General features: G+C 40.2%; 1 protein-coding gene across 1 annotated transcript in view; it reads right to left on the bottom strand.

Moving 5' to 3' along the window:
- CREBRF (CREB3 regulatory factor) overlaps nt 1-9,860 on the bottom strand; it is a gene marked incomplete at both ends in the record, with an annotated part of 28,282 nt that extends 18,422 nt beyond the window's left edge. Inside the window, 3 exons of the mRNA XM_079701420.1 lie at nt 6,560-7,646; nt 9,337-9,462; nt 9,825-9,860. Coding sequence (XP_079557546.1) covers nt 6,560-7,646; nt 9,337-9,462; nt 9,825-9,860 — 1,249 coding nt within the window. The remainder of the gene's footprint in view (nt 1-6,559; nt 7,647-9,336; nt 9,463-9,824) is intronic.
- Between the last annotated feature and the right edge of the window lie 3,117 nt (nt 9,861-12,977).

Here is a 12,977-nt window from a genome sequence, read left to right as displayed (position 1 = left end):
CGCGGGCCATGGCCGCTGGGCCTGAGCGTCCGGAGCCTGTGCTCCGCAACGGGAGAGGCCACAGCAGTGAGAGGCCCGCGTACCGCAAAAAAAAAAAAAATGGGCAGAAGACCTAAATAGACATTTCTTCAAAGAAGACATACAGATGGCCAACAGGCACATGAAAAGATGCTCAATATCGCTAATTATCAGAGAAATGCAAATCAAAACCACAATGAGGTACCACCTCACACCAGTCAGAATGGCCATCATTAAAAAGTCCACAAAACAATAAATACTGGAGAGGGTGTGGAGAAAAGGGAACCCTCCTACACTGTTGGTGGGAATGTAAATTGGTGCAGCCACTACGGAGAACAGTATGGAGGTTCCTTAAAAAACTAAATATAGAGTTGTCATAGGATCCAGCAATCCCACTCCTGGGCATATACCCGGAGAAAACTCTAATTCAAAAAGACACATGCACCCCAATGTTCAATAGCAGCACTATTTACAACAGCCAAGACTTGGAAGCAACCTAAATGTCCACAGACAGATGAATGGATAAAGAAGATGTGTTGTATACACATACACACACACACACACACACATACATACACACACACACACACCAGAATACTACTCAGCCATAAAAAAGAATGAAATAATGCCATTTGCAGCAATATGGATGGACCTAGAGATTACTGTATTAAGTGAAGTCAGACAGAGAAAGAAAAATAAGTATCATATGATATCACTTATATGTGGAGTCTAAAATATGATACAAATGAAGTTATTTATAAAATAGAAACAGACTCACAGACATAAAAACAAACCTATGCTTACCAAAGGGGAACGTAGGGGGAGGGATAAATTAGGAGCTTGGGATTAGCAGATACAAACTACTATATATAAAATAGATAAACAACAAGTTCTACTGTATAACACAAGGAACTATATACAGTATCTTGTAATAACCTATAATGAAAAAGAATATATATATGTATAACTGAATCACTTTGCTTACAGCAGAAACTAACACATTGTATAAATCAACTATATTTCAATTAAAAAAAAAGAAATACAGCCACAGGAATGTTAAAAAGTACCATTAGTTAACGGTACTTAGGCACTATACAATTATTTTTAATGTCTTCCGTCTAATATTCATGCATCTGAAACATCCCCAGACAGAAAGCTGTGTGCATTTCTGGGATGGTATCCTATGAGGCAGAATTCTGTGAGGCAGCAGTGGTTTTCTTCCTACTTCCCACAATACGCTTTTTGTAAAAGTACAAAAATGACAGTTCTCACACAGGCAATTCAAATAAAAACTTATATGCCTATTCTAACTAATATTTTATTGGAAGCAATTTGCATTTACTTAACTTTTTAAGAAGTTATTTTCCCTACTAATAGGAAGTTTCAGAAAATACTTAATTCTGAGCTTTAGAACTACTGGTCAGACCCAATACAGAATAACCTATAAATCTAAAATACCCTCAGAGCATGCCCATCTTAGAGGTTACTCCACCTAATTAGTACTAGGTACCTGGGGCAATGAAGATGGGCTGTGCACGGGGCGTATACAGCCCTAATCCTAAGGTAGCAAGGAAAAACTGGATGGCAATGGCCAAGCAAAATGACCATTTTCCCTCCTAAAAACATGACTCCTCTAGAACTGACACTAAGAAAGTGATGACATCCGCACATTTTGGAAATAAAATCGTATTTTAGAATTTTGCCAGGTTTTCTTCACATTAAGAGTTAATTAGGAACATGATTCCATTTATTTGACATTGTGGGAAAGGCAAAAGTACAGGGACAAAGTGGTTGCCAGGAGTTGGGGGTGGAGGGAGAGGCTGACTATAAAGGAATGGGAGGGAAATCTGGGGGGTGATCAAACTATTCCGTACCTTGATTGTGGTGGTGGTGGTTTCATGATTACGTGCACTCGTCAAAACTCAAAGAAGTGTACACTTAAAGAGGGGTGAATTTTACTGTTATGCCTCGATAAACATGACCTTTGAAAAAAGAATCAATTCAGAGAGCAGAATGATTTCGAGGCAACAGTAAAGACAAGCTTTTGTAGCACTGCTGGCTTAACAGCATTTATAATGCTCATGTAGTACTTTAAAACAAATTTAAAAAACACAAACAAACAAAACAACAACATGGCAAGCAGTGTGACAGAGAACCTTAGTTCTTCTTAAGAAATGAGGCACAGACTTCCCTGGTGGCGCAGTGGTTGAGAATCCGCCTGCCAATGCAGGGGACACGGGCTTGAGCCCTGGTCCGGGAAGATCCCACATGCCGTGGAGCAACTATGCCCGCAAGCCACAACTACTGAGCCTGCATGCCACAACTACTGAAGCCCGTGCGCCCTAGAGCCCGCATGCTGCAACTACTGAGCCCACGCACCTAGAGCCTGTGCTCCACAACAAGAGAAACCACTGCAATGAGAAGCCCGCGCACCACAACAAAGAGTAGCCCCCGCTTGCCGCAACTAAAGAAACGCCCACGTGCAGCAACGAAGACCCAACGCAGCCAAAAATAAAATTTAAATAAATAAATAAATAAGAAATGAGGCACAAGTTAAGTGATACAATCATTTTCGGAAATCTGATTTTTGAAAATTCTGTTAGATACATAAAGTAATAATTTTTTATTTACTTGTGTTAATGTATCACTTTAAATTAAAGGACTTTATCTTATTCCAGTTATCAACCTAGCTTTGGAAAAGGTGCAAGGGCTACCTGCTTCCGCCAGAAATGGCCTTTTTAAAAAGGCCTTTGTTCCATGAGGCCAGGCTAAAATTACTGGCTCACAGAGACTACCCTAGTATGGCTGGGAACACCTCAACACAGGCAGCACCAAACAAAACACTCCCATCTTCCTATCAATGTCAAGAACTGGTGTCCCACATTTAAGTCCACCCCAGCCCAAAGTATAAGGGAAACATTTTCACATACAGCTTCCTCAGGCAACCCATCCCCTGACACTTTATTTGATATGCTCCCTTAGGTGGCCTAGATTCCTGGCAAAACACTGTCTCCCTCATTTAACGTACTCACGTATTTCATTCACAGATGTTTCATTTGAGGCTTCTAAGAACTGGGTAGGAAGAGGTTATTAACCCTATTTACACAAAGAAACATGCTCAATGGAGGGTTTAAGTGATTTGGCAGAGCTGGGACTGGCTCAGGCCCCATGACTCCAGCTCCAAATGGGTTTCCCGCTTTGCTTGTGCCTATCTAGTTAAATGGTCTAAACAGATTTTTTCCCCCACATATATTCCACATTAAATCCAAAGAGTCATTAGGATTTGGATTTCTTCTCTACCACCCAAATTAATAACCAGTTTTATTTACTTACAAATGTTCAGCATTTTCCCAAAAAAAGTATTTAAGGGTTATCAGTTTTCTTTGACCTAATATTTTAGTATTTTCTAATAGCATACACCATGAACTCACAATAACACACACACACACAATGGATTTGTTAAAGTCATCTGCCTTTCAATACAGAGACTACTGTTATCAAGTAGAATGCATGAAAATTATATTCCCAGATCACTGGTCTTGCACTTAAGGTGATTAAATATTTCTCGAAGTGTGTTCTGAGGAACACTATTACTATAAAATATGTCTTCAATCACAAGTGAGTTCTGTAGTCAAATAAATTTTAAGAAACTCTTGTCCTGAATCTTTCTCTTGCCAAGTCACAGTACACATAAGATCAGAAGACCGAGAAATCATGACAGTAAATAAACCCACTCAACTCTAAGTTGCATGAAGATAAGGATCATGTCTATTTTGTTCATCTCTGCATAGCCAAAAATCTAGTACACACAGTGCCTAACACAAAAATAGGCACCCCACACACACAATTTTTTTTTAACATATCAATGATTTGTTTAATGTAACATTTCCCATGGAGCCTTTTCCATTTTCTTTCCATTTGATGGATCACCATATTGATCTAACTCATTCCTTCCTGACACAGTTACCAAAACGTAGTCAAAAAGGCCTAAAATTCTGATCACACATCTTTGGTTAGTGCAGATTACTGCCATTAAGCTGGTAAAGTCAATCATGAAAATCCTTAGTAGGGATTACAAAATAAACTCCCATTCTGGGGGCCTAATTCTTAGCCTTACAACCATGTAATTCCATGACCCCAAAGAGTTGTAGCCTGTCCACAGAATAGGCTCTATTAAAACTTGGGAGCAAGTCCAGAGTAGGGACTGAAACTCCATTTTACACCTTTCCTGGAGCTTTGTAGGCTCAGGCACTGTTGTAGCCAACTGCCAAGAAACAGCATCAAGGGAGCTAGTCATCACAAAAGGGCCTTTGTAAACTGCTGCAAATTAAACCAATCAACCCACTCTGAAGAAACTATAACTATCCCACTTTTCTGCTTCAAAGAATTTCTTCTTGCCTCTCACCAATAACTCACAGTTGTATTCTTGAAGTCACTTGTTTAGCTCTCTCTTCCAAAAAGAGGGGAAATTTTCATTAGCAAATGAGAATAAGCCCCCAAAATACCATAAAATATCATTGATTTGTGGATAAAGCATGTCATTCGTTGACATTTGTGAGAAGTGTCCAAGTAATACTAACCAAGAGGTTTTACTTCAAGTCAACTGGAAGTGAGTGAATTAAATGCCATCCAAACATTTAGCATTGTTAAATAGTGCCAAGAAGAGGGCTTCACCCTGACAAATGCCAGCTAACACATCTCTGTTTAAAGCACTGTTGGTTGCTTAACACCAACAAACTCACAAATCAGGGCTCTCCCGCCCCACCCCCGACAAGAGTCAAAAGGCTGAGAAAATGGAAATGGGGGTCAACCTATCAAGTGGTTTCTCTTCATGGACCTACTCATCTCTCAACACATTTATCCACGTGAAATCAAGTCAAAAGATCAAGGATGAACTTAAACTGGAGTTAAAAGTCAAAGAAAAGCAGGAATTCCCTGGCAGTCCAGTGGTTAGGACTCCACGCTCTCATTGTCGAGGCCCAGGTTCAATCCATGGTCAGGGAACTAAGATCCCACCGAAAAAAAAAAAAAAAAGTCAAAGAAAAGCAAAACTACAACCAGAAGTGGAATCAGCAGTATAGTCCTTGCCTGCCTTGCTTGGTGATAGTGGGATTTACCAACTCCCTCAGATTTCTATATTCCTTTTAGCACCAGCCGGTAAAGGCGTTTTCTTCCCCACACTTTCCACTTCCTAGTTATCACCCTAGTTATCACTCCTTGTCTCAACCCTTACCCTCCCTCCTACCCTAATTCTAAATATGGGACTCAAAACAATAGGACTGACCTGTCAGGTTTTAAGGACCACTCATGGAGAGCACTCTGGTCTCCCTATGGGAGGGAGCTATATAACTTACTGCTAACTGCAAAGACAGTTTGAAACACCTCAAAGCAGATTTCATTAACTTGTTGAGAGAAAAGTTTTCCTGCTAAGCAGAAAAGACAATTGTTCTGTCTAGGCTATACTGAGTGCTAAAGTAAACCAAAGAAAAGGCATAAACCCTTTTCCTCCACCTTTTCCTTACTTGAAAATCCACTCAAGTCAAACAACTTAATTGTATCAAATGCATAAATCGAAGCATTTGTGCAATAGAAAGATTTCACTAAGAGAAAAGTCTCTGGGCAATAATATGCTTCACTGGCTACAATATAGCTACTATGGCTGAAAAAGCTTTCTGAAAATTAAATACCAATGTTTATATTGCCTGAAATTCCAACAATGAAAGGGCTCTCTTTCACAATTTATATTTTTCTTAATAACTTGGTCTTTTACGTAGAAGTTATAGTACTAACATTATTTTTGAAGAAAATAACTTTCGCTTAAATGTGAAGATCTTCACTTCTTTGTGCATTTAACTGTGTGCCACTTGGCAACACTATTTTTCATAAATAAACTGCACAAGCCAACAGTGGCAAGGGCCCAACCATGTACATGCTGAAGTGAACCAGTTCCCCACAGGTTTCATTTTCTTTCTCCCTTTTTTTTATATGCACTGTATATAAATAGAGCAGAGACTCCTTCATGCTCATTAAATTATAGCATGTATTTTTCTTCAGTGGAAAAATACTGTGCAAATGAAACATGCAGCAGACACAAAGAAAAAGCTCTCTTTTACCTTATTCATTAAGTAGGCTTTGTTGGTTATTAGGGATGAGTAATAGAAACCATCATTGCTTGGTTCACCATTCTAGGGACTCCAAACATACCTCAATTGTAACAGAGGGACACATGCAGAAATAGGAATATTTTTTAAACCAATCAATTTTGGCATCTTTGCACAGCTGCTCAAGACAGTGACAAATCAGATCACTTAACATAAGATAAATTAAGAAGAAGCCCTCGAGGAATCAGCATGTGAACTACACATGAGCAAGAGTGATTATTTTAGAGCTGTTTGAATAGATAAAAGCAATTACATATCCAAGTCAAGATACTAAGTCATTTAATCCCCAAACTAAGACAAAGAAAGCATCCACAGCAAAACTTTCTATTTCAAGAGAGTAGCAAAAAGTCAATTCAGTAAGCCTCCAAGCACTACAATACCTGGTTCCGAGAAAGTGTCACTGATGTCATCATCCTTGTCATCTTCATAATCCTCTTCCTCTTCTTCCTCTTCCTCGTTTTCAGAAAGTTCGTGCTCGCTGCCAAATCCTTCATCATGGTCCTCATCGTCAACATCTTCCTCGTCCTCCTCATCTTCTTCAGGACTGCATTTGGTTGGCTGTTCACCCAAGTTGTCAGAGACAAAAAGGGAATAATTGTGCTCTTCTTTTTTCTGGGATGAATCTGAGACCGATGTGCTGGCAGAAAGGCTGCTACTCTCTCCTGCTGCAATAGACACAGGCCCCTCCTGGGGCAGGGGACTGAGTAATAGTTCCTGGGTTTCTTTAAAAGGCAAAGCTGGAGTGGCATGGCCCTGCAGAGGCTCCGTCCCTTTTTTCTCTGGTCTTTTGGCTACGGCACCACAGTAGCAGGTGTTCTCCTTTGCTGCATCTGCATGAACCTGGCTCAATAGAGGCCGGCTCTGCTGCACTGGGTTGATCTTTACCTTTGCCTTTTTCACATAGTCTTTACATTCAACATGAAAGTTCACTTTTTCATTATGATACATGTTGGTCTTCACCATGATTTGTGTGCTTGAAGTGGGTTTACTTGCTTTTTGGACACAGTCTGACAAAGGGACCTCAGCCTGAAGAGTCTTAGAAGAACACACAGGAGCAGCTGCTCTGCTTGCGATCTTTTTACCAGGGAATGATGAGGGCAAGGGATTTTGTTTGACACTGAAAAGTGAATCAGGGTAATAAAGGGAATCAGAAACAGACTGAGAGTCCTCGCTATTAAGCTGGGCCAAAGTTGGAGTTTTACTTATGACCTCTTCATCTTGATAAGGGCTAGAAAAGTCATCGAGACCCAAGTAATCCACTTCTTTTGTTCCCCAGATGTCACAGCTGGTTAGTTTGGTGTACTTCGTTAAGTCTTCACAGTACGTATCCCACTGTTCCCAGTTTGAGGTTAAAGCACCCTCGTTATCCAGGACATCTGTGAAAGACTCGAGATTTTCAATGTCTTTGCAGTCCTCCAAAGAAAGGAAGTTGTCTCTAGGATTTTGCTGGTAGTTCATCTCTCTATCCTGAGAAAGGTTTAAAAAAAAAAATCACATACCGTAATTGAGGAAAGAATTATTTACCTCCATCCTCACTTTCATGTATCAAATTGATAAATCAGTACTCAACCTGTGGTCTGCTTTTACAATAAAGACTACTTACATGACACTCTACCATTCCATTTAATATCATTTCCTCGGGCAAGGAAAGATGAAATAGGGAAAATATGTCCCCTGAGAAACTTAGGTATGGTTCAGGGCTCTTGAATTTCACTGTAAACACTCTTCCCGAAAAACAGTATACATTTCCTGATCTTTAACTTAGAAGGATTTGGGGACCTTCTCAGAAACAAGCTTCAGTTATAAAGCAAATAACAAAGGCCTTACCTTCATCACAGAATATGTCTTTTTAAGTGAGAATTTAAACATAGAGGTGAAGAGCAATCCAAAGAGAGGTGCAACTCAGCCACAGAAAGATAAGATCTTTGGTAAGACCTGGTAACAACTCTTGGGCATGGGAAAGTACTTTACCTCCTCATGAGTATGATACTCCTCATGAGTAGAGAGATGATTTTTTAAATGTCAGTAAGACTATGCAGCCATTAAAAGGAATGCGGTTGGGCTTCCCTGGTGGCGCAGTGGTTGAGAGTCCGCCTGCCGATGCAGGGGAAACGGGTTCGTGCCCCGGTCTGGGAAGATCCCACATGCCGCGGAGCGGCTGGGCCCGTGAGCCATGGCCGCTGGGCCTGTGCGTCCGGAGCCTGTGCTCCGCAACGGGAGAGGCCACAACAGTGAGAGGCCCACATACCACAAAAAAAAAAAAAAAAAAAAAGGAATGCGGTTAAGCTCTAATGTACTAGGATGAAAGGCCACTTACCATGTTTTTATGTTAAAAAGAGTTAAGTTACAGAATACTGTATCAATGATATGTCATCCAATTTAAAATATGCATATATTTATATATGCATAGAAAATCTCTGTTAGTGGTAATTATCGCTGGAGAGAAGGTTTGGTGGGTGGAGGCTCAGGAAGAAAATGAGGAAATTTTCAGCTTTCCAGTTTTTTTTTGTTCTGTTTTCATTTCTCCATTTGTTCGTGGGGTTTTGGTTTTTTTTGGTTGCATGTATGTCTCTGTGTGTTTTAACAGCTTTATTGAAATATAGTTTATATACCACAAAATTCACCTCTATTAAGCGTACAACTGAATAATTTTTAGCAAATTAACGGATTTGTGTTAGTTTTCCAGTTTTTATATATACCTCCGTGTTTCTTAAGCTGCATGTAATTTAAATTATTCTTAAAGTCTTTTTCTTAAGAATCTTAAGTGTCTATTTACCTCAAGAATAAATGATTAGTATATTCAGATGTTGCTTGGAATTGCTACCTTTGTCTCACATTCTCTGTGTCATCTGCCTTGCTCAATGTTATCATTCCTAAATATCCCAGCTTTAAAGTCCTTTAGCAGTTAGGCATATTAAAAAGACGGCTTCTACCTTCATCATCAAAAACTAGGCGTAAGGATATTTAGATAACCTTTCCTCTTACTATTTTCAATGGGTTCATACACCCTTCTAAAATACCAGACTGATAGTGACAAGAATAAAATTTGGCCTGATCACATCATTTTTTCTTTTTAGACATTTATAAATAAAAAAAACACGATACAACACCTTTACCTCAAATCGATTAAAGCAGAATCCAAGAAAATGTTACTTACCAGTTCATACATGAAATCTGGATCTGAACTGTTTGCTAAGAGATCTGTGCTCATCAGAGTCTGTTCTGAAAAGGTGTGGCTTCGAAAGGCATCCCCAAAAGGCGGATCCATTCCGCTTACACTAGGCTACAACAGAGTGATTTTAATTTTGGAAAGTTAATGACTGCTTCGAGACCAGTTTATTACACACAAGCCCCACCCTCACACCAACTAAATAATTATCTTTAAAACAATTTTGTATTTTTTCCTGCTTTTTAATTTTAGTACATTTAAAATATCTAACTAACATTAAACTATGGACTTATATTAGGAAAATAACTAAGATGCATCAAACATTGGAAAAGGAATAGACTGGAAATTGTTAATTATACCTAACTTCTAAAAACTAAAGCTTATTTAGCCACCAGAGTCAGCATGTAGTACCTAATGAGTACTTTTATTTATTAGCTATGTAACATTTCTTCAAATCCATCTCTAACAACACTTACTGTTCTAACTCCAGAAAGTGGAGAATCCCCTGCCATTTCTTCGGGTCTGCAGAGGTAGCAAGACAGTCTCTATACTCCTAAATGAGTTCAATGTCTTATTTCCCAAAACAAGTGTAAGACCATTTGGGCATCTCTAGTCCAACAAATCCCTCCAGGAATGTGATGGAGACAGGATCAGCCAAATATCAAAAAATCTGCTGAGTGAGGCCAGTAACTGGGGCATGAACTCAGTAGCCTTAATCGTGATCCCTGAGAAGGATACAATTTCTGTGATAAGTAAGAAAGGGAGAAAAAAAGACTCGGCACCCAGAGTTGATGCTCCTTCTTTTCTCTTTATCCCCCCTTTACCATTTCAAGGTGTAAACAAATCACTTCAGAGTGAAGTTCGGGCTAAGACTACTAAAGTGGCCCAAACAAGTCAAAGTCCTCACTTTGAAATCTAACTTGGATAAAGGAAGAAGATGGGAAAGAATACAAATTCCCTGCTTGCCTTTTTGTTCTTCTCTTGCAAGTTTCTGACAAAACTTTAAAAATTATATTAGTCTACTTGCTTATATTTCTCTATTCATATACCTTCCACCTACCACAGACTGACCCCTTTTCACACACTCTTTCACCATGTTTTCCTCCATGGGTACTTCCCATCCCATTCTTTTCTTTCTCTTACTTTCCGCAAGCTCGCCAGGTTGCAAGCTCAAAATAAGTGTTTTATAGACCTAAATTCAAGTATTCAATAAATAGCGAATGAAACCTTGAATGGGAAAGAACTCAAAATGGGTATCTGCAGTCCACTTGGTATAGTGGCTGGGGTGGAGGGAGGCCACTGGTCTTTTTACTATCAGCTAGCAAACCCCCTTTTGCCTCCGCTGCCTGCCTCCAAATCACTGGACCATCTCGGCAAGTTGCTGATTTCCCATGCTCGAGGCACAGTTCTGCCTGGCCCCACATAAAGCCACCTCAGAGTCACTGCCCTCTCATTATTTCTAGGTTTCTCCCCAGCATAAAAAGGGGAGGGATAGGGCTTCCCTGGTGGCGCAGTGGATGGGAGTCGCCCCTGCCAATGCGGGGGACGCGGGTTTGATCTCTGGTCTGGGAGGATCCCACGTGCCGCGGAGCGGCTGGGCCTGTGCGCCGCAGCTGCTGAGCCTGCGCTCTGGAGCCCGTGCTCCGCAGCAGGAGGGGCCGCCGCAGTGGGAGGCCTGCGCACCGCGGCTAAGAGTGGCCCCCCCTCGCCGCGGCTGGAGAGGGCCCGCGTGCAGCAGTGGAGACCCAACACAGACAAAAAATAAAGGGCGGGGGGTGGAGGGATAAGACCTAACCACTGGAGGGGGAAGGGAAGAAGTTTGGATATGCGGAATAGGGACTAACAGGACTTCATTTATTGTTTCGGTGATTGCCTCAAACCAGAACTGAGCAATTCAAAGTAGTTACCATGATATAAATAGATACAGTCATCCTCAGACATGTTTTGTGGGAGGTATAGGTATGTATGTATGTATGTATGTATATATGTGTGTGTGTGAAAGAGAGAAAGGTTGAAGTCCCTCACCATTTCCTCCTAACTGAATTCAATGGGCATGAAGGGAAAGGAAAATTGGGAAACTAGAAGAAGATAGAGGGGATGGAAATGGGCTTTCTGTGGCAGATTAATTTTCAGGGGAGTTGGTTTAGCCCCCATAAAAGCCAGCACCTCTGCTACCTTCTAACCAACTTCTCCTTCGCATTGCTCCCTGTGTCAACCTCATTAAATTTCAAAGCTATAGCAAAGGAAGGACATGTATTCAAAACCAGTTGAGATCAGAAGCAAAATGTCTTTAAAAGATAGTATAACAAGTTGTGTTAAGATTCAGAGAACTTACTGAACCAACTGCAGTGGGAAAATATAAAACTCTGCACCTACTCTGTATGATTTACCTGAGGCATTTCCAAGCCCAGATCCTGTGAGTCCGATCCCAAACTTCTTTTTTTTCTCGTTTGTAAATTCCTTTCCAGCTTTACTTTTAATTTCAAGATCAAAGATGATTTTCACAATAAACAGCAGGTTTCCCAGAATGCCTTCAATTCAACTGCTTGTATCACTGTTGTTGTTTTTTTAATAATTCTGTGCGAATCTGTCAACAACACAAAGTAACTTCACTGAAAGCCACTAAAAACAAGTTGACCTTTCAAAAATAACATTAACAAAGAACACTTTAAAGGAGTTAAGTACTGTGATTGTACTATCAAGAATTTAGGCCATTTTTTGGTACCAACTATTCTGAAATTCACCATCCCTCCCTTTATCTGTTTCTACAATAGGACTGGTCAATGACCAACTGGCACCATAAAAAAAAAAAAAAAAAAACCAAAAAAAAACGCTGACAAAATTAACATAGGCCTGGGACTTCCCTGACAGTCCAGTGGTTAAGACTCCATGCTTCCAATGCAGGGGGTGCAGGTTCGATTCTCTGGTTGGGGAACTAAGATCCCACATGCCCCGTGGCACGGCCAAAAGGAAAAAAAAAAATTATTAACATAGGCCCATCTTTCCTGTGATCTAAAAATGTATTTTACTTAATGTTAAAATAAACCCTCCCATTCTCTTCATGTTTTGTATGAGAAAACATAATGTCTCAGCAATTCTATCTACTGTATAATCATTACTGCTAAGTGAACCTACATTTTATATCTCTCAGAAATGTACAAGAAGAGCAACAAATATGTATCACCAATAACAGAATTTAATATATCCTCTACATTACATAAAATCATGTTCATATAATGGTATATGCAACATTATTCTTTGAGTTATAAGTGAAAGCTGTCCTTGAAGTAAGAATTATTCCAGTAAGCTCTGAACGTGTATGTTGAGAGGGGAAACGGGGTAAGGACTACTTCGCAGAGTGGTTTCAAGGGTTAAATTAAATGACTGCAAGTCACCTGGCACAGGGTCTTGACTGTGGTAGAAACTGACAGGTTAGTTCCCCTTTCCCTCCTCTGTGAAGGCTTTAATCAAGAAGAACTAAACAGCTATACCCACTTCATCATCTCTTCCTAGGTAAGTGGTCCTCAAAGTGTGATCCCAGGACCAGCAGCATCAGCATCAACCTGGAAATCTGTTACTAATGCAATTCTTGGGCTCCAGCCCAGACCTACGAAAGCAGAAATTCTGAG

This window comes from Hyperoodon ampullatus (assembly GCF_949752795.1).
Source record: "Hyperoodon ampullatus genome assembly, chromosome: 4".
Classification (NCBI taxonomy): Eukaryota; Metazoa; Chordata; class Mammalia; order Artiodactyla; family Ziphiidae; genus Hyperoodon; species Hyperoodon ampullatus.
This window is presented reverse-complemented; position numbering and strand designations above follow the sequence as displayed.